The following is a 21,022-nucleotide window of genomic DNA, read 5'->3' as shown; positions in this document are numbered from 1 at the left end:
TTAAGTTGGGTATGGAATCAGGCGTTGGGTGTCACCGGTCGGTGATGTATGGGGAAGCGGCACTCAACGCGACAGGGATGTTCCAGACCAATTATGGCAGCATAATTGATTGAATATGAAACCTAGAAATGCGATCACTAAATGTCAGCGACCTATTGACAATGGTTTTCCTGGATTCTCTTATGCTCGTCGCGACTGCGCGGTCAGCTCGATCTGATGCATTGCCGATCGGTGAACGTGTCGCGACGGCGCATATCCAGAATAAATCCCCAAGCAAGCGCCGCAGAGAGAATCCAAGATCGAGTGCAATAGAATTGATAGAGGTGGACAGGTTTGAAGCTCATGACTAAGTGATAACGTACTGGAGCCGAAGGGGGTGGGATGCCGATTGTGCTGTGGTTCCGACACGGAGAGGAGACGAGCTCACAGCGCGTCGGTAGGGACTGATCAATCTTAAGGGCTGGAAAGTGTGATGATCCAAAACCTTTTTGGAAATAGTTAGATTGATCTACCCTGCTGGTCTGCTCTGATGCGTCGGGGATTGCAGTGGCGATTCCTTTAAGGCGCGGGTGTGAGAGAAGTTCAGTTCAAAGTGGCGGATTACGAGATGTCCGCTCCCGGGCAAACAGCAAGGATTGGCCTCGGCGCGCCCTTCGATGCCCACAACCGCCAGTATTTTAAGCTAGAGATGACTTATAGGAAGGAATAGCTAAACTCTACGTCTAGTGATGGGCATATCCTACAAGCTTATGGCTGGAGATGGCGTTGCGCCTGGACTCATTCAACGGTATGCGGGAGTCATGTGATCCCCAAGCTCAGATATTTGACTGCCTAAATAATAAGGCCTAAGTTCATCATGGTTCTCATGAACTGGAGATTCTCCCAAGTTATGACAGTACAACTTCAAGTTGAAGATTTAAAGCGAAATGACACATGAGTCAGTTCTGAATCAAATTTTCTATTCAATATTATACGTACTTTACCTACTTGTCGTTGAATTTTTGACGTCCAAGAATTCGCTAAATCTGAGTCCAAGTTCAGTCCTGCGGTTTTAGAGGAGAGAGACTAGCCCACCAACATCAGGTCAGCGATCACTGCACAGTGATCTGAATTATACACCTCATCATCAAATCTATTGGGCACAACCGAATACCCATCGACTCGCCAACTTTGATTTCCTTCGGGAGCCAATAGGATAAAATCAATGCGCTTAGGCGGTGCTCTACCGTAGCCAAATCCAGTGAAGGTATTGTGGTGGCCATACCGTCGCAGAGCAGGAACCGACTTGTAAGTATCCAATAGTCTCCCCGTTGTTGTCAGCTCAGAATATGCCTCCTGCTCCTCTTGGCTATTCAAGTCACCAGATAAGAATGTGCCCGAAATCAAGCCCCCAAATTCTCCTTGCTGGTATTCGCTAATCTTGGACAGAATAATTCGTGCTGCCTCGAGTCGTGACTCCGAGCCTTGATCATCCAAGTGTGTGTTCAGAGCAAGCACCGTATTGCCAGACTCACGATGGGTAAAGACGCCAATAGTAACGATACGAATCGAGGCCGCGTCCCAGCTCTTTGACGGTACATCTGGAGTTTCGGAGAGCCAGACCGTTTCCCAGTGTTGTAAATTCCAAATTGACGGCTGATAGAATATTGGCGAATATTCACCGGCTTTATGTCCATTATCGCGACCAACACCGATGTAAGCCCATTTTGGACTCAATGTTCCATGGGATGGGTTTAAACCGGCACGGATATCCTCGAGTTGGTTGTGAAGAACCTCTTGAAGACAAACAAATGTCTCATTCACATATCGAGTATGATATTCCAGTTCATTCAAAAGAAGCTGTCTGCGTTCGGTCCACGGAACTTCTCCCTTGAATGGGGAGCTGGTTGCATACCGAATGTTATGGGTCAGTATGCGGACAGGAAGCTTTGGTGTGGACTTCATCTCGATAGATGTTCAGCAACCCGAAGAAACTCGTATTGAACTTGAGACTCTCAAGAGGAGCTCCAATGTATCATCAGGCATGAGCTAAATTGAAAAATAAAACAGAGATCACTGCTCAGCCAGCTCATTCATGAGGAGAAGCGAGGGGTGATGCGGGGGTCTCAGATACAAGAATAGGAAATTGGTCAGCCCGAGCTAAACCATGTGGCTTCGGATGGTCATCCAGAGAATGTATGTACCTAATAGAAACTGTCAATATGCTATTTATATGATTTCTGTGACGAAGATGAAAAAGCGGGGTTATGTGCCATCCATCACTGTACGTCCCGTCTTCCTTATAGCCATGACGTCTTTGCGCCAGTAACCCTACTGTGTGCCTTAGAAATCGGGCATAAACATAGAATCCCCCCCACCACCGCTAAACGCTAAACGCTTCATTCGCTGCACACGACTTGTTCTTGATCCATTCCTCTCCAGCTTCCCGTGGATTCCGGATCTACTGTCAATACCCACCTGTTTTTGATTCATTTTATCATCGGCGAGGTCCAAATTTTACACAATGGCCGAGACTACTCCCACTCAAGTCCCCGAGGTTGGTATGTAACTCGACTATTGGCTCCCGCGAAAGCTCTGACGTTTGTGGGCATCTTTGCCCAACGGGACAAAGAGCTTTGTTGGACTCTAGACCACCACCATTTCCTCTTCAACGAACTTCTAGAGCTAATTGAACTTTTTTTTCTCTAATAGATTACACCCTCAACAACCCTGATACCTTGACTAAGTACAAGACTGCTGCGGGCATCTCTCACAAGGTTCTCGAGGCTGTCACTGGTATGTTGCTCCCAAGTGTTTTTCTCTCTCTATATATATTCAGTACATTCTGACATATTGTAATAGCTCTGTGTGTTGAGGGTGCCAAGATCGTTGAGATCTGTGAGAAGGGTGATCAGCTCCTCGATGAGGAAATCGCCAAGGTCTACAAGGGCAAGAAGATCCTCAAGGGTGGGTTCTAATTTTTCTCCCGGGTGTAGGAGCCCTATGGCGATGAAAGCTAATAACTTATGAACAAAAAGGTGTCTCCCACCCCACCACTGTCTCTCCTAGCTCCTATGTCACTCCCTACACTCCCCTCAAGACCGATGCCGCCGAGGCCGAGACCGTTCTGAAGGCTGGCGAGGTCGTCAAGATCCAGCTGGGTGCCCAGATCGATGGATTCGGAACTATTGTCTGTGATATGGCTGTTGTTCCCAAGAAGGACGCCGCCAAGGAGGTCATCACTGGCCGTGAGGCTGACCTGATTGTCGCTACTCACTACGCTAACGAGCTTTTGCTTCGCCTGATGGTTCCCCAGGGTCTTCTGGCCCAGGGTACTGACGAGGAGAAGGCCAAGGCTACTGCCAAGAAGGCCCCTACTCAGTCCCAGATCTCCGACCTCCTGGAGAAGGTCGCCAAGGCCTACGACTGCAAGGTCATTGAGAACACCACCAGTTGGATGTTTGACCGCAACGAAATTGAGGGTACCAAGAAGATCATTCTGACCCCCGGCAACGGTGTCCGTGGCGAGGGTGTCCCTGAGGTTGGTGAGGTCTGGGGTGTTGAGGTCGGTCTCAGCTTGGGATCTGGCAAGGTCAAGAACCTCGACCACCGTGCTACTCTGCACCGCCGTACCACCACCACCTACATCCTGAAGCGTCCCAGCTCTCGCCAGACCCTCTCTGAGGTTGTCAAGAAGTTCGGTACTTTCCCCTTCAGCTTGCGCCAGCTTGAGGACGAGAAGGCCGCCAAGGTCGGTGTCGTCGAGTGTGTCCGTGGTGGCGTCCTGCGCCAGTACGAGCCCGCTGGTGAGGCTGATGGCTCTGCCGTCTCCCGTCTCCTGTCCACCATTGGTAAGTTCTATATCACAATACATTACATCCTACTGAAACTAATAATTGCATCATAGCCATCACCAAGAACGGCATCACCAAGCTTGCTGCTCCCAACGCTATCGATCTCGAGCAGGTCAAGTCTGACAAGAAGATCGAGGATGAGGAGATCCTCAAGATCCTCGAGCAGCCCCTGGCTCGCTCCACTGGTAACAAGAAGAACAAGAGCAAGAAGAAGAAGACCACTGGTGGTGAGGAGTAAATTCGTTGATAAGAGTTCTTAATCTTATCTAAACGTGCATGATATACTCTGATCCATATATGGAACAATTCTGAATCTTGGACTCTAGTCCTCAAATCAACCCAAAAAAAGATATCCAATGACGAGATTTCCATAGGACCGTATGCGTCCTTGCAATAAAAAAAATGTTCCGAATCAACTTGAAATAGGTGATGATATTTGTGTATTTTCCAAGAGGCCTACAAGGTCACTTGTCAAGCGATTTGACATAGACCGACTCTACGTTCAAGCCACGAAGTTGAAGAATTTCCGGTGGACCTTGGAATGCGTGCACATGCCATGTAATTACCGATGAGGGCAGCAAGTAGCCCGGTCAATAGAGACTTGACATCCCAATTTTGACCTGTAGACCTTTTAAACCAGTCTAGCCTTGGATGATTAGATAAAATTTTGTGTACAAGATGGACTAAGCCTGGAGTGCTATTCCTCGCATCATAACTTACTAGCAGACTGAGCCTGTAAACATGGGACTTGATATTTCTGATATATAGGACAAAAAAGAAATGATAAATGATGATGCTTCTAATGTTACGCTTAAACGACACGGAAAACACCTGAGAGTTCTCTCTGCAGGCTTAACCAACTCAATTCGATATCAGGTGTGGACGGCGAATCCTCCATCCACTGCAAGAGATGCTCCTGTCACCCATGAAGACTCATCACTGGCCAGGTAGACAGCAGACTTTCCAACCTCGGCAGTACCGTTCTGAGCAAAACCCAATGGGGTAGCTCGCTCCATGAAGCCGGCTCCTTGAGGCATGGCAAACATCATTTCGGTCATGGCAGTGTTGATAACTAGACCGCGGTTGTTAGTGGTGTTTTGTTATGTTATGGGAATCCTTAACTTACATCCAGGGCAGATCGCATTACAGCGAATCTTATGCTCGGCATATTGAACGGCAGTTGTCTTGGTCAATGAGACCACAGCCGCCTTGGAAATATTGTAGGAAACTATAGGGTATTAGCATGTGCAGTTGGAAGTTGGAACAATCGACTGTTGTGACTTACAGGCCATGGGAACCTCTCGGAAGGCGACAGCACTGGCCATGTTGATAATCTTTCCTCTCTGGCCTTCCTCATCAGGCTCTTGTCCCAAAAAGGCCTTGACGGCGTACTTGGTTCCCAGGAAAGGACCAGTCACGTTCACAGCCCTTTTTCAAATCAGCTTCGGAGGGTTTTTTAACTTGGATTCGACAAAGGACACTCACATTGTTTTCTGGAAATCCTCTATCGCCAGCTCATGAGCTGAGCCAATTGGGCCAAATACACCAGCATTATTCACCATACTGTTTCGATACATTAGTATCTGCTCTTGATTTGATCTCTGTTCACCGGGGAAACTCACACATCAAGTCGGCCACCTTCCTTGACAGCAGTAGCTACCAATTGCTCAACTTGCTCCTCAACAGTTGTGTTTGTGGGAACAAAGAGAGCCTTGCCTTCTCCATATAGTTGACAGATCAATTTATCAGTGGGTACGAATCGGTTGGGGTCATTGGCAGCAGGTTCATCCTCATCGTCAGAGTCTGAGTCAGAGTCAGAGTCATCTTCAATCTCCTCCTCCTCAGCACCTTCAGCATCAGGTTCAGGAGCTCCAGCGGGAGTCTGACGAAGATCACCACAGACAACAAGCCTGGCACCTTCCTGGGCAAAAGCCAGAGCGATAGCTCGACCAAGACCGGATGAGGCACCGGTGACAACGCACACCTTTGACTGAAGACGATTTCCGCTCATTGTGATATAATTAATATTGTACAAGACCTGTGGAATTGATGTATGAAATTAGAGGAAAACACAATTGACGATGGGATTCTGCTCTGCTTTAAAGACTTCAATTGCCCTTCGCCCCCACTCATCCGAGTTCAGCCCCCAGTGGAAATACTTCACCAAGAGTGAAATGGCCCCTTTGTTACGTATCTAATTATAAGAATACCCAATTTAAACTAGCTGGATGCGGCCAAATTAGTGTCTATGGGGATTTAACCTTGATTTTTCAAGGTTGATTTGGGACTTGAATGTGCATAGATCTACATCGGGTAGTTCCAAGATTATGGCCCCTTTCCAACCTCACTGAACCTTTAAATGCATGGAAAGTCTGAAATGTGCTTGATTGAAGCTCACATAATCTTTATGTCTCATTTCTTGAAATGACTAATCTTATATTCGCGTGTTCTGCTATCATTCTGTTATAGTAGTTTCTATGATGACCTACGGGAGGAAGGTTGCTCTAAGACTGAAAGAATTGAAGATGCTGCCCAGGTGCACATGTAGTTGTTCACTCAAAGGGTACTTAAGACGTAAAAGGCCGTAATGAATAGGTGTTATCATTCAAGACAGTCACATATAGGATCTTCAAGTTGTATATAGTGAATTTGATGCGAATTCGTGGGCCGTTCATTCCAACTGCTTCAAGTTCCTCTGGCCGACAGAATCATGGCCACTCAAAATGTTTAATCTTTTCACAAAAACTGGTAAGATACTATGTGCTCCATATTATTTTATTCTTTTCTATCACATTAAATGTCTTACTAGTAGCCATGTCTAGATAATACCATAGTTATCCTTTTTAGAAAGCCCGTGTATAGCTATTTGGGGATAGTGAACCTATATCCAAACTAGAGTGATATAGATGGACTTTAAAGACACTCCTAGCTATATTGAATGTAGAATAGGCTTTCAAATATCAATTTGACTAGCAATTTGTAGTGCTTGGGACAAACCTGTTGTGTTTGCTATCACAGTCTCTCTCAACTGTTGTCTTCTCTCACTTCTTGTTTATCAACATCCTCCAGGATTTGTTGATTTTCGATTTTGTTGAACCTGAAACTCTGAATCTCCTCATTCTCCTCAAGATTTTACTGCTTTTTACAGCAGCTTCAACCTTTGTAAGTTCCTAAATATGGAAATATTCCCAATATCCCATTCCGACGCAGGGAGTTAGGGCACGGACGGGCGGCACTAACCCTACCCAGGTGCTTTCCGCCTACCGCGATGAGCTACTTTCTTCGACCAAAGAAGCGGGCTGATCCCGAACCCGCGAAACACGCCTTGAACACAGGCGCTGTCCAGAAGAAATTGCAGAAAAAACGCGTCCATTTTGCGCAGTCGGACGATGCGCCCGTGAAAGAGCGCCCAGAACAGTCCGACGAGACTGTCTGTGAGGATCCTCCGGTCGCACGCGCGTGCCCGATCGAGGCAAACCCGAGCGAGGCAAATGCCGATTTCACCAGAACTTTGCCGACCAACCCACACCTCAATACCATGAAGCCGATCGGCGAGTACCCGTCTTTGGCGGAGTACAAGAGCGCTGGATTGAGGCCGCCACCAAAGGGCATGCTCAAGCGATCTAAGCTGGGCATACGGACTGAGGAGGATGACGAAGAACTCATGACCATCGACACCCCTATCACGCCGATCGCCGAGGATATGATGGACCTGGATATACCCTGTGTGGATGCAAGCAGTGATAAATTCACTGATGGAGGGAATCGGGCTTCACTACAAACCTCGGTGGAAGACGGCGTGGCAGTGAATGAACTAGGTGTCAAACTGAGCGAGAAAGCCAGTGAAGTCGAAGCAGTGAATGGAGACGAGGCTTTTAAAAACAACCTCGTAACCCCCATCTCTGAATCTTTTGATTCTCTTTTCATCCCTCCTTCTTTCAACCAACCTTCACTTTCTCCTCTCGAAACTCCTGTCGGCACCCCAGCTGATGAACTCATGAGCGACCCCATCTTGGCTGCGTCTGACACTCATATCACCGCATCCACTGACACACCTCTCAACCAAGCTCCTCAGTCGCCTCCCTCCACATCAGTAGCTGCCGCAGCAATGGCCCGAAAGACTAAGGCTACTCCTGCCACTGCGCGTGACTACATCTCTCTACTGAACTACCTTCCCATGCCGGTCTCAGAGACCTTCGATGTTCCCCAGCTAAAAAAAATCTTGGAAAGAGCCTTCACTGCGTGCATGAAAAACAAGGATGATGAAGTCGCCTTGAGTCTAGTTTATTTCTGGTCTCAGCTCAATAACGATGAGTTCAAGCTGTCCCTGCTTCGCAACCTGGGCCAGCCAGACAGCGACCACAACCTTCAACTTGCACTCCGCACGATGATTCGCACTTCGTCGGAAGAAGCCGCTGCGTGGTATGACAAATTCATACTCAATCACGCCAAAGCGCCACTTCTTGATGACTACGATGATTCCGATAGTGAGACGACCCTGTCTTCAGCGCGATCCATGGCTACTGCATCTGGCAAGCCTTTCAAGATGTCCGAAGTTTATCGAGATGTCTCCGGTCCAAAGCTCATTGAAGCCTTCGCAACTGGTAAAACCAACACAGCTCCCATCAAACGTGCCAAGAAGCCATGTCCGGCCAACGAAAGTCCGTTCAAGCGTCGCCGTGAATGGGAAGCTGATCCAACCATGGAAGAGAAAGTGCGATCCAAACGCGCTCGTTTCGCCAAAGACGTCCATCATGAGAAAGATACTACGGTCGCCACCAGCTCCGTCCGCCCTCAACTTGAGGAAGTCGAAATCCCGCAACCTGACATCGTTGAAGGCGGAGAAGCTCCAAAGTCGCCTGAGCCACCGGCTCTTTCCACCCGCGCGGCGCGTGCTAATCAACGCCAGAATGGAAAAGGCCAAGCAGAAAAGAAACCTGCGCCCCCAAAACCCAAACGCGTTTCCAAAGAAGCCAGCATGGAGAACCGAGCCAGAGGCAGTGTTTACCACCGTGCCTACGAGTCTACGGCCCGCGCTGCAGCTCCTGCAGGCGTTCAACTTACTATTGAAGAGGATGAGGAGTTATCAAACTCAATTTATTCCAACCGTACCAACGAATGGGAGTTCGATTGGAATTTTCGACACCGACCACGATCGATGTACGTGTTCTCCTGAAATTCCCTTCCCCATATACCATGTTCATTGACTAACCTTAATCTACAACAGGGAAAGAGTTGATGACAATGTTGATAACTGCGTTGTCTGCGACGGTGAGGGCGAGCTACTGTGCTGCGACGGTTGTGACAATGCCTTCCACTTTAACTGCTTGTCCGAGATCGACGTTGTGCACAAGGATGAAGAGGAATGGTTCTGTCCATCATGCGATTCTTCGCACTCCTTCACCTTCTCCATCATCGATGGTAACTACTTGCATAAAACCGAGTTCTCTCCGCCCAAGGAAATCCGAGAATTTTTCATCGGTGTCGAGGAGCACGTATTCTTTGATCCTGCTCAACCACTTCGCGCGACAAACAATCGCCGCTACTCCGACGTTCCCCACATTCCGCGTCTGACTAAGCAACCCAAGAACGCCGTAACGCCATTGTACAATGATGAAAATCTAACCAAGCTGACTGAGAACAAGCATGTGGTACTTTGTACCAAGTGTAGTCGGTGTTCGGATGGTGTACGCCCTATCATCAAGTGTGACTACTGCCCTTGCCGCTTTCACTTGGACTGCTTGGATCCTCCCCTTGCCCATCCTCCCAACCCCGTGAAAGGCTGGATGTGCCCAAACCACGTTACTCCGGAAGACATGATTGCCACCAAAGTCGTCGACGGCCAAGTGCGAGAGCGCCGCATTCGCCGTCCTAAGAATGTTGCTCTTATGGACCTGGATGTTATCCCTGTCCCTGATGACGAATCCGTCTTTGACGATGAGTGGCGCGAGCGTCGCTTCCGTGCCCCAGCCGGTGACGTGGTTATGGACTTCGTGAGCGCCGTCAAAGACGACTCGAAGCATGTTAATGAAGCAGTCCTCCAGCGTATGAAGAAGGCCATGCTGAATATCACCACGCTTGCAGTTGAAGACCTCGTAAACCGACGGGGTGCTGTTATCTCTGATGCCTGGATGGATGAATTCCGATCTCTTTGTGACTCTGAGCTTCGTCGTGTTCGAACTGGCTGGCTTCGTGATGAAGAAGCCGATGCTGCCGACTCTCTCCTTGCTCTGTCTGGTCGCGGCCGTCGCTTCCCGGGCCTTCCTCAACCCTCCTCTTCAAAGCCTGATGAGGTCCCCTCCTCGCAGACTACTGCTGCCACTAGCCCTGACGCTGATGAGGCTATGCCTGACAACTAAATCTGCCCGAAAAACTCTTTCTTCTAATAATTTCTCTTTTTTCCTGCACTCTCGGTGTGTGGTCTCAGGTCAACTCCTCGCAGACTACGGAGTACTGCTGCCACTAGTCCTGATGCTGATGAGGCTATGACTGGCAACCAAATCTGCCACAAAACTCTTCCTCATAATCATTCTTCTCCTTTTCTGCACGACAAATGTGCGGTCCGTCTTTTCACGTTTCACATCCTCTCAATCCCTCGCCCTATTCCTTCATCTCTCCACGGTCGTCGCATTTTCATTTCAAGCTTTTTATTTTTTTTCTCCTGATTTGCGAAATTGTCATGTGAGCATGGGTCGGCGCATTCTCGAGAAGTCATCTGTACGATAGCATAGGCGCAAATGGATATTTCCATCCATTTCAGAATTTATCTGGTTGCTTTTTTTCACTTTTTATTCTTATTCTCATCTTCGTTTTCGACTTCTGCTTGATTTTGCGATTTTCCATCTTTATCCATGTTTTCTGTCTTTCCACAGAACGAATCCAAAACCATGAGTTTTTCCCAAATCAAAAAGATAAATTCCAAATTTTCATATATTTCAACCGGTAAATTCGTACTCTACATGACAGAGCGCCAAGCCAAAAAGATGTAATGTAGACACCAGAGCTAATAAACGACACGCAAGAACAGAAAATAAAACCAGATCAGGTTCATCGAGAAGCATCAGTTCCGTGAGATCTCGGTTGAAGCCGAGTCATGCTTTTTTCAAGATACGATACACTTACAGGAACTTCTTGGGCATGTTCGCGCGACGACGCTTGTAAAGGACGTAAGAGACAGCCAGGAAGATCTGGAAGGCGATGATGAGGAAGATGAAGAATCCCATGCGCGGGGTTGAGGCGGTGATAGCTATTAAAAAAAATCAGCATTGTTATCAAATCCAACCAATCCAACAGGTGATCTTTGGTTTCTTTTTTCCCCGTGATAACTTACCATTCAATAGATGTCCGTGAAGATTCTCGGTCAGGCTTAGGTGCGAAGTTCGCAATGTATCCTGGAGCTGGTTAAAGCGACTGCTGTAATCCTTGCCCTCGAGGTCACGCTGGATATTCTGGAGCATGCTCTCGATGCGCTGGAGCCGAGCCTCTAACGAAGACACCTGGTCCCTTGATGCGAGGATGCGAGAAGCCTCGGCGTGGCGCTCTTCACTTTTAACAGCCTGAGCTTTGATTTCTTGTAGGATAGCGTTGGTGGCTTTGCTCTGAGACTGGAAACGGTTGTTCAGGTCGAAGAACTGGGCTGAGTAGTCCTTGTCGGAGACAACTTGGGGAGCCGGTGGAGCATCTCGGTTCACAACTTGCTGCTGCTGCTGCTGGTTGGGGGTTCCTTGAGGGATCGTCTGGCCAGACGCAGATTCCAGGACGAACTTGAAGATTTCGAAGGAATCGGGGTTCTCGGGGGTGGCAGCGGTGAGACCGAAGGTGTTTCCAGATGGAAGGAGAACCTAATTGGAGTTAGTTTATATTTAAACCCAGAGTTCTCAGGGGTTGTACCTTGTCAGTCGAGAAGCAGACCTTGTCGTCCACAGTCACCTCGAAGAATGAGTTGGTGTGCTTGAGCTTCACCACAGAAGGACGACCCAGATTGCGGTATGGGTAATCACAATGACCGAATGCCAGGCTATCGACGCTGCGGTGAGTTCTGTAGTCTGTCGTTCCATCGTTCAAGAATCCGCGGATACTTCCACCCTATACAACAGTCAGTCGATGGTCTATGGTGTCATTGCAATTCATATAATACCCTTCCACCATGTGTATCAATCACTAGAGCAAATCCATCGAACGGCCCCACGGTGTATATGCTTGACGTTCCCACTCGTGCCTCTCCATCCTTTGTGTACCATAATTGGAGGTTGCCGCTGGCGCGTTCGGGGCCACTAGCTCGGAATTGAAACTCGGCGGACCATTCAGACAGAGCGACTCTGTAGAGTACTTAGTATATTGTTGTAGTTTGGGGTGAAGGGGTCACATACGGGCTCTGGGCCCAGGCCGATCCTCGAACATCTCCGGGGTAGGGTGGTGTTATTATGAGTTTATCGGATAACTAGCTCATTGTTAGATTTGAATTCATTCAGGAGAGTATTTTCTCATTACCAAGGAGGGATCAAAGTTCTCCCCATTAATGTTCCATCCTGGAATCGAGTCACGGCTAGGGGAAATACTAGTCACAAGTATTAGACACAAGACATCGAAAGGCGACAAGTAGAGACCATACGTTTTACCATAACCAAAGCTAGCACTTTCGATAATTTGAGCTGTAGCTCCTGCTGCGAGCAGAGCTAAAGAGGCAAAACCCTTCATAGTGGTAGTGGTAGTGTTAAGAACAGGGTCGTGTGAGGTTCGTAAAAGAAGCAAGCGCTTCCACTTTTCTCCTTGACAATATAGACAGCTTCAATGTGTCTGGTATTGTACAGAGTAATATCAATTATTCCGACTTGGAGCGTTTCAAATGATTAGTACCGCAATGATCGCAGGTAGTAGGTATTTGACAGATGCTAGACACGACACGAGTAGTGATCCACCCAACCACAACAGCAATTACGCAGAGGCGGATTTCCTTGGCAATGACAGCTGTTGAAGGAGAAAAATCAATAAAGTGGCGAAGGTCAACACTGTTCAAAAGGGTGTGTCGGATTCCGACGTCTGTGAAGTCCATTCGGGGAATCGAGATAGATCTAACCGCACTAGTTGTTTTAGTCTTGGGAGGATTGCAATGTTGATACCTGGCCTTCTCCTGATTTGCTCCCCGGGATAACACGTGACTTCAATGCGGAGGAGCTGCATGAGTTCCGCTTCAATTCTCCAAACTTGCCTTTAAAGAAATTATGCCCAATTCTTTCAATGGCTGAGGTATATCCGTCATTGGCACAATGTGCCATCGTTGCGGGAGCCCTCAAGGTACTACTCTTCCCAGCATAGTGAGTATCCCTGTTCTGTATGATATGGTGGTTATTTAATGTTCCTGACCGTCCCGCACCCGCGTTTAGCAAGTCTACCGACTTTGAGGTCCACCGGAATTGGCTTGCTATCACTCATTCGCTTCCGATTCAAGAATGGTACTATGAGGTTGGTATATGACATTAAACTAAAGTACAACTGGTTCTAATTATTTGCAGAAAACTTCAGAATGGACTCTCGACTATCCCCCATTCTTTGCGGCCTTCGAATGGGTAATGTCGCAAGCTGCAGCATATGTGGATCCCGCAATGCTGGTCGTTAAGAACCTAGGATATGACTCGTGGGAGACTATTTATTTCCAGAGAGCGACGGTTATATTTACTGAGCTGGTTCTGGTCTATGCGCTCAGCCGGTAGGTGATGATGGTCCCTCTTGGTGAACTTTTGCAGTCGCTAATTCCATGCTTTCTCTAGATTCGTCAAGTCCGCTCCATTTGCAAGCAAACAGGCTGCTCATGTTGCCAGTCTCTCGATTCTCCTCTCACCGGGCCTATTCATCATCGACCACATTCATTTCCAATACAATGGGTTCATGTATGGGATCTTGATTTTATCCATTGTTCTCGCGCGAGAGCAATCAAAGCTTCTCAGCGGCATCGTTTTCGCGATCTTACTTTGCTTCAAGCATATCTACCTCTACCTCTCCCTCGCCTATTTCGTCTACCTGCTACGAGCATACTGCCTAGACCCGAAGAATGTCTTGCGACCACGTTTTGGCAATATTATCAAATTAGGGACTTGTGTGGTGGGCATCTTTGCGATAGCGTTTGGTCCATTTGTTCAATGGGGGCAGATTCTTCAGTTGAAGGACCGGCTGTTCCCCTTCTCACGAGGACTGTGCCATGCATACTGGGCGCCCAACATTTGGGCCATGTATTCGTTCGCTGATCGAGCTCTCATTCCATGTAAGCTTCATTTTTCTGCGAAAGCGATACTAAATACTGACTAAATTTCAGTGGCTCCACGCTTGGGATTGTCTGTGAACTCAGAAGCGCTCAATAGCGTGACCCGAGGACTCGTGGGAGATACATCCTTTGCCATTCTTCCCGAGATCAGCAGCCAGCAAACCTTCGTATTGACCTTCCTCTTCCAGTTGGTATGTAGCAGAATTCTGAGATTAAGAAACTTCCACTAATAAACGAACAGGTCCCTCTAGTCAAGTTATGGTTTCAACCAGACTGGGATACTTTTGTCGGCGCACTTACTCTTTGCGGCTACGCTTCTTTCCTCTTTGGCTGGCACGTCCACGAGAAAGCCGTTCTCCTTATTATCATTCCATTCAGTCTGATTGCCCTCAAGGATCGACGCCATTTCAGCGCGTTCCGACCTCTCGCGGTCGCAGGACATGTGTCTTTGTTCCCCTTGCTATTCACAGCCGCCGAGTTCCCACTCAAGACCGTTTACACTGTCTTCTGGCTGATTCTGTTCCTCTTCATCTTTGACCGTGTGGCACCTGTCCCGGAGCGCCCACGTATCTTCGTTTTCGACCGCCTGTCCTTGCTATACCTCACATTCGCCATCCCGCTGATTGTTTATTGCTCTCTACTGCATCAACTCATCTTTGGGTTCGAGCGGTTGCAGTTCTTGCCTCTGATGTTTATGAGTAGTTACTCTGCGCTTGGAGTTGTTGGGAGCTGGATTGGGTTCATGGTTGTCTACTTCACTGCGTAGCAGTATAGATGAGTGGAACAAAAATGATAATAGATAGAACAATAATTGCTATCTTTTTTCTTTGATTAGTATTTCTTTTTCCCATCATGAATTAGTATTCCAAGGTTCATTGATGCAGTTGAGATGGATGTTTGTTTGCTATGATTGATAGTTACGCGATCAAGTATGATGTAACCTGTAATCAATGTTTGCACTGTTTGTCTATCCACGTGGGCCAGACCCACCCATGGGAACCGCACGGAACCTAACACCCACTATTCCTAATCAGGTTAGCTCCCTGTGCGATCCATGCTGCATCCCGCCTGCAGGACACGGTCAGGATACCAATCTAGTCAATGGAAAATTGCAATATTTTGTAATAGGGAATTTGTGGGTGAGACTGTTTGAGATTTTGAATTACAGTGTCTGAGGTGTTTATGTTTTAAAATAGGAGAATTACCCACATGGGGGCAGTTCAATGTTTATATATCCTACTAGTAGCTGGGAACATTTGAATCTGATCAAATCCGCTTAGCACCAGATCATCTACCACGGCATCTTTCGGACGAATGACTGGCTTTGGGGATATATCATCAGATACATATTTGGGAATACTAAAGCTCCGGTGGTTTCATAAATTGAATTTTATAATGGCAAATGAACATTTGAAGATAATTAGTTTATGTAAAACTGAGATCAATATGCTGATATGGATATTGTTTCATCCGATTTTGTGGCTCAACTGGATGATAGGCTATCACTGGCACTATGTTAAGAATCCTAGATTGATAAGAGTGAGATAATATTGTATAATTCAAGTTTCTGGAATAATAGACTCTCAATTCTTAATAGAACATATCATCGGATTCTATGCCAGTGAAGTTGTGTTAAGCATTAGACTAACATTGGATGTCGATGAATCGAACATGGAATAATCTTTTCCCAAGCTTGTCCTTGTCCCTGAATATTCATTTTATGTAAAAGATAGATGTTTTCGATCAAATCTCCAGCGAGAAGAGAACTGTGGATAGTATCAGTGTATTGTGGGGATATTTTCAGACTGAATCCACATTCTCGATAATATCACTCTTTGCCATCAACAAGGACTTCGAAACATCCAAGGAGCATTACACAGGTACTCAGTCTGATGAATAGGAAAGCAAAGAGTCTGATGGGCATCTGTAGCTGGTCCTAGTATAGCATTGTGAGCCAAGTATAAAACCAGGTCATGAGATGCTGCTCCTTGGAGCCTTGTTGAGACCAAAGCAAGTAAGATAGGACCAGTAGTTGCCGAGAGAATGATACAAGAGAAAATGAGAAATCTAGTTATTTTCCTGGGTGTAGTCATTGAGCTATTCATCAAGATTTACCAAATAAGAGCTTGGGTTAACATCTCCCCAATGTACGACGTCACACATGAAGTATGTCCTAATAGAATATCAATATAGTTGAATTGAATAATTGAAAATTACCCAAATTGAATACTCTAAGTCCTGGTAAATCATTATTGTTGATCGTGGTGGAGAAAATATATGTTTGAGTGTCATCTATGCATACTTGTTGTGGCTTGAGTCGACTAGTGGGAAAGATGGTCCTGGTGGATAGATTGATAATCACTAAAAGAAGTATAATTTTGATGGAATAATGTAAATATTATTTCTTAAATAGAATCTCCTAATTCTGAGGATTCTAAAGAGGGTAAATAATAGGGGTGATGGTGGACCCATAGTAGGGGGGTCCAGAAGAAAAAAGTAAGTCGGGGCAAAGAGAGAGAGAAGAAGGGAGAGTTAGGGATCAGACTTACATACTAAGTAATAGACAAAAGTGGTTTTTCTGCTGGTTGTTTGACTTCCCGCTGCTCCTCCTCTCCACCAATCAACGTCCACCGCTGATTCGCGGTCGATCTACCGCTTCCTCCTCTTTTGGTCTTTCAACCTTTCCTGCTTTCTCCTTCCCTATTCCTTTTTCTTCAACGCGAACTTGCGCGTCTTATTTCTCTTCCACCACCCCATCCCCGTCTCGATCTTAGGTCGTGACAACCTTCCAAGACGCGTGTTTGGTACGTTCTCTAATCTATCTTAATGTCCTCATTGGAGCTAAGGTCGCCTTATGACCTGCATGAGTTTTTACCCCAAAGACATAGCAATGTCTCCAAGTTGAGACCACCCATCTATTCTTTCCCTCCTTCTCATTACATTATACAATATGCTGCATTTATTATTTATTATTTTATTTTCTTAAACTACATCTACGCGGAGAAGTCGCTAACCAAAAGTCGCGTGCTATTATAGTCAGTTCATGATCCAATTTGTTCGCAATCTTTCCCGGTAGTCCGGCGCGTGTCCGCACGTCATCTAGAGGATAATGGTATGCGATAGAATCTACTTCGACCCATTGGCGGTGCACGTCATTGGCGACGGAGGCAGAAATGTTGGTGGAATATTGGGCTGATAATGGGAATTTAGGTCCTGTTTAAACGGAAGCCGGTTCAATACCTCCCCCGACCGGTCATTGAAGATGACAACTCCGAGGTATTACTCCTGTCGTCCACGCAATTCCTACGAGACAAACGAGACAAACAGGACATATGTTGACAACCCTAGGTCTGGGTCATCCCGGAGACCAGTGAAATCTTCATGAGCTATGAGCCGTATCTCCAGCGCATGGACTTTTACAAGCAACGTCGTTTTATTTGTGAAATTACGGGTCATTCGGGTTTGAACTTTTTTGAGGCCCTGCGGAGCGAGGTAGGTGGAATTGAACGTTTGGATGTGTGGTATTGGCAAATATACTCATGTGAGACTAGATGGAGGAATCGCGTGAAGTGAATAATAGCTTCCCCGAAGCTTTGAAAGAGCCTATTCTGCGACGGATTCAGTTTTCAACGACCTCACGCGTTGATAACTTGGGTATGTGGACCACACCCTACATCTATATCAAGTTTGGACTAACCACTGACTGGATACACAGTGGATGAGATCTTTGAAGTAAGCTGAACTCTTTGTCTGCGAGAGTCAGACTTTAACTAACCCCATTCACAGGAATTTAAGCAGGACTTTTACCCTGGAGAGCCTGTCCTGATCTTGTTGGAAGATACTACGAGACTTCATGGTATAATTAGGGATAAGGCCAACTTTGCTGAGCAGCTTTATGCTGATGGAACTATCAAGACTCCAGCGTATGCCCGGTATTTGGTAAAACTTGCAGACCGACACAATGAGGAGGCTCTTCTGGATCAAGACCACATCACTCGTGATCGGAAGGCATTTACCAAGTTGATGCTTCGGGGTTTCATCAAGAATAACGTGACTCGAGAGTCTTGGACCGGTGCGCCTTGGCTGGTCAAGCCATCAGTTGCTGAAGAATACAAGATCTCTACCGAGGTGCCTAAGCATTTACAATACGGCGCGAAGGTGGCCGAGAAGAAGGCAATGAAAAAGGCAGATCAAGACGGCTTCTTTGGATTTTTCTCATCCCAGCAACTGCCTGAATTGAAACCGGCTGTCAAGGGACAGAAATCTAAAATGTCTGCACAAGAAATGGCCAAGTCACGCGAAGCTCAGTATCAGGAGTACCAGCGATCCCTGAACGGGAACCCATCATTTCTGTCACCATCAAACCCCTTGCGTCCAACTAAACCGCCGCTGGTCGGTGACAAGAAAATGCCTCCCCCTGCGGTCGTGATCAAGAATGAGTCCAGGCCGCCATCTCCACCACCAATCAAATACCCGATTGAAGACTTGGAACTTGCGCCGCGCCATGATAAAAACCCGCGCCCTACATTGAAGTTTTTGATGCTCGGTGATTCGGATGACGATGGAGCGGAGGACCTTCTGCCCGATGACCTCGAGCCTGAATCTGTTGGGTTGCTACTTGAAACCTGGGATACTCTCAATGTTTATTGTGAAGTATTCCAGCTGGACTCATTCACATTCGATGATTACATTCAAGCTATGCGCTTCTCGTCAGAGGACATCGATTGTGAGTTGCTCGTTGAGCTGCACTGTGCCATTCTGAAAAAGCTGGTCAACTCAGAAGATGAGGACGGTGCCATCCAGATCTCGCTTCCGGACTTCCCCTCTGAAGACTCCGACGAGTCCGGCGACGAAGAGGGGGAGGAGGAGGAAGAAGAAGAGGAAGAAGAGGACGAGGAGGAGCCAGCCAGAGCGACTCGCATGACAACTCGCGGCAGTCTGGCCAAGAAAGAGGCAGAGGACTTGAAGGCGCTCATTGATGAAGACGAGCCTGTTGAGGTCCGTATCCACCGTGCTGCCGAGATGTTCGAGAAGTATGGATGGATGGATCGTCTTCGGAAACGCGACTTCCGTAATGGTGGATGGGAGCTTGTGATGATTGGCCTCCTGCACCAGCTCTCTCTTCGACCTCGCTCTGAGAAGACCTGCAACGACATCTTACAGCATCTTGCCCCCCCTCGATGAACCGCCAACCCAGAAGACTGCTCTGGCACAGTACCGCACTCTTGATATCAATTTGCGTGTCAAGGCGCTTCAGATGATTACCATGCTGAGTCTGGAGACTAAGGCCATTCGCAATTTCCTCGAAGAATGCAGCAACCAGATGACGGAGTTCCGCAAGGAAAAGATCGAACACCAGAAAGCCCGCAAAGCGGCGTAAGTGCACATTTTTCCCTCTATAATTTTACTTTCAAGACTAACCGTTCAATAGAATGAGTGAACTTCGTCAGCTGCACCAAGAGCGCAAGGCGCTTCAACCCGAGCCTGAAAAGTCACCCTCACCCATTCCGGAGCTTGAGATGGATGGCATGGACGACTCTAAAATGACGGGCATTGAGGGTGATTCTGAACTTCCCCCCGATACGGAGGATGAAGACACTCCCCGACCTCGTGCTTTGCGAGGTGGAGTCGATCGCGTTCTGGAGCGGAAGCGCAAGCAAGATGAGGAGCGCGAACGCAAAGAACAACTAGCTAAACAGCCCAAGGGCACCAAGCAGTACCAGCGAATTTTGAAGAAGATTGAGGAACAAAAAGCCAAGATCGCAAAGATTGAAGATCAGATTGAAACCGTTGATAATGATCTGCGCGAGGCTGACTGTCCTCGAACTCGCTGCCTTGGATTGGATCGGTTCTGTAACCGTTACTGGTGGTTTGAACGTAATGCCATGCCGCACCAAGGGATGCCAAATAGTTCAACTGCTGAAGCGCAGTATGCAAATGGCCGCCTTTGGGTGCAAGGACCGGACGAATTGGAACGCTCCGGGTTTATTGATTTAACCGATGAACAGCGCAAACAATATCAGAAGCACTTCTCGACCACGCCGGCCGAGCGCAAGAAGCACGAGGAAGGGTCTACCCATGTCTCCAATGCTCGTGAATGGGGCTACTATGATGACCCTGAAACCATTGACCAGCTGATCTCTTGGCTGGACTCTCGTGGCAACCGAGAGTGCAAACTTCTGAAGGAGCTCCAGCTCCAGCAGGCATTTATCGTTAAGTATATGAAGAACCGTCAGGCATACCTGACTGAGCGGGCTGAGCGGGCTGAGTCCGAAGAGATGCCTACCAAGCGAGTTACTACTCGCACCAAGACCTATGTGGATGTTAACGAGCATCGTCTTCGCTGTCTCCGTTGGCGAAACACTACTGCTCAGACTGAACTTGGACATCTTCATGTTGACCCTGACCGACCTGCCAAACGTACTAAACGGGCTTCTGATGATACACGCGAGTCCAAGGCTACTCGTGGCAAGCCCTTGCCGCGCCGGGGATCTCGTCGAGGATAAATGGGGTTTTCTTTTTCTTAACTTGTCTGGACCAGTTCACGCGATCACGACTTTTGTCCCTTTCTTGGTGTATTATTTTATTTTTCTCTCTCTTTGTTTTTCATTCTCTCTACAGGGACCGGTGATCTGTATACATTCGTGCATTTGGGAGATAGGAGGAGTCGAGCGGAGGTTGTTTTTATTTGCACTCTTTGGCTTGTGTTCTATGAAATGTTGTATTGGTGTTCATTTCTTTCTTTTTTGTTTGTCTTCTCTTTTTAATGATATCAAAAAGGGGGAGAAATCGATAGAATGAAGCACATATAGATCCAAATCCACACACTTTTGGCTGACAATTTCACGGCTCGGGACTCGTCGGGTTCTTTTTATTCTTTTGCCGCCACTTTCGGTCCGTCTCTTTCCCTCGGCTACTCGCGGTGCGTCAT

At 47.3% G+C, this 21,022-nt stretch overlaps 7 protein-coding genes across 7 annotated transcripts; 4 read left to right on the top strand and 3 right to left on the bottom strand.

Moving 5' to 3' along the window:
* Window positions 1-1,065: 1,065 nt before the first annotated feature.
* On the bottom strand, window positions 1,066-1,944 carry N7483_002160 (endonuclease/exonuclease/phosphatase family protein; the record flags this gene model as incomplete). Its single annotated transcript, XM_057085597.1, has 1 exon — window positions 1,066-1,944. The coding sequence occupies one exon, from the start codon at window positions 1,942-1,944 to the stop codon at window positions 1,066-1,068; it is 879 nt and encodes a 292-aa protein (XP_056951746.1).
* Window positions 1,945-2,503: 559 nt separating this feature from the next.
* N7483_002159 (curved DNA-binding protein (42 kDa protein)) lies at window positions 2,504-4,071 on the top strand (the record flags this gene model as incomplete). Its single annotated transcript, XM_057085596.1, has 5 exons — window positions 2,504-2,540; window positions 2,692-2,775; window positions 2,842-2,946; window positions 3,018-3,830; window positions 3,887-4,071. 5 exons carry the CDS (start codon window positions 2,504-2,506, stop codon window positions 4,069-4,071), a joined length of 1,224 nt encoding a protein of 407 aa, XP_056951745.1.
* A 634-nt stretch (window positions 4,072-4,705) lies between these two features.
* Window positions 4,706-5,844, bottom strand: N7483_002158 (SDR family NAD(P)-dependent oxidoreductase; the record flags this gene model as incomplete). The annotated part of the gene is made up of 5 exons (XM_057085595.1): window positions 4,706-4,905; window positions 4,960-5,061; window positions 5,119-5,261; window positions 5,319-5,396; window positions 5,456-5,844. 5 exons carry the CDS (start codon window positions 5,842-5,844, stop codon window positions 4,706-4,708), a joined length of 912 nt encoding a protein of 303 aa, XP_056951744.1.
* Window positions 5,845-7,101: 1,257 nt separating this feature from the next.
* N7483_002157 (putative PHD finger domain protein) lies at window positions 7,102-10,192 on the top strand (the record flags this gene model as incomplete). Its single annotated transcript, XM_057085594.1, has 2 exons — window positions 7,102-8,993; window positions 9,061-10,192. 2 exons carry the CDS (start codon window positions 7,102-7,104, stop codon window positions 10,190-10,192), a joined length of 3,024 nt encoding a protein of 1,007 aa, XP_056951743.1.
* A 759-nt stretch (window positions 10,193-10,951) lies between these two features.
* Window positions 10,952-12,885, bottom strand: N7483_002156 (uncharacterized protein; the record flags this gene model as incomplete). Its single annotated transcript, XM_057085593.1, has 8 exons — window positions 10,952-11,079; window positions 11,164-11,674; window positions 11,724-11,918; window positions 11,971-12,151; window positions 12,203-12,273; window positions 12,324-12,390; window positions 12,445-12,601; window positions 12,690-12,885. The coding sequence occupies 8 exons, from the start codon at window positions 12,883-12,885 to the stop codon at window positions 10,952-10,954; spliced, it is 1,506 nt and encodes a 501-aa protein (XP_056951742.1).
* A 185-nt stretch (window positions 12,886-13,070) lies between these two features.
* N7483_002155 (dolichyl-P-Glc:Glc1Man(9)GlcNAc(2)-PP-dolichol alpha-1,3-glucosyltransferase ALG8) lies at window positions 13,071-14,857 on the top strand (the record flags this gene model as incomplete). The annotated part of the gene is made up of 6 exons (XM_057085592.1): window positions 13,071-13,147; window positions 13,217-13,295; window positions 13,346-13,539; window positions 13,601-14,091; window positions 14,143-14,282; window positions 14,333-14,857. The coding sequence occupies 6 exons, from the start codon at window positions 13,071-13,073 to the stop codon at window positions 14,855-14,857; spliced, it is 1,506 nt and encodes a 501-aa protein (XP_056951741.1).
* A 2,343-nt stretch (window positions 14,858-17,200) lies between these two features.
* On the top strand, window positions 17,201-20,597 carry N7483_002154 (uncharacterized protein; the record flags this gene model as incomplete). Its single annotated transcript, XM_057085591.1, has 8 exons — window positions 17,201-17,203; window positions 17,302-17,367; window positions 17,440-17,583; window positions 17,643-17,745; window positions 17,807-17,823; window positions 17,878-19,199; window positions 19,255-19,467; window positions 19,523-20,597. The coding sequence occupies 8 exons, from the start codon at window positions 17,201-17,203 to the stop codon at window positions 20,595-20,597; spliced, it is 2,943 nt and encodes a 980-aa protein (XP_056951740.1).
* Between the last annotated feature and the right edge of the window lie 425 nt (window positions 20,598-21,022).

Source organism: Penicillium malachiteum, assembly GCF_028827825.1.
Source record: "Penicillium malachiteum strain IBT 17515 chromosome Unknown utg000001l:1.0-8184562.0:1.0-8186909.0, whole genome shotgun sequence".
NCBI classification, from domain to species: Eukaryota; Fungi; Ascomycota; class Eurotiomycetes; order Eurotiales; family Aspergillaceae; genus Penicillium; species Penicillium malachiteum.
This window is presented reverse-complemented; position numbering and strand designations above follow the sequence as displayed.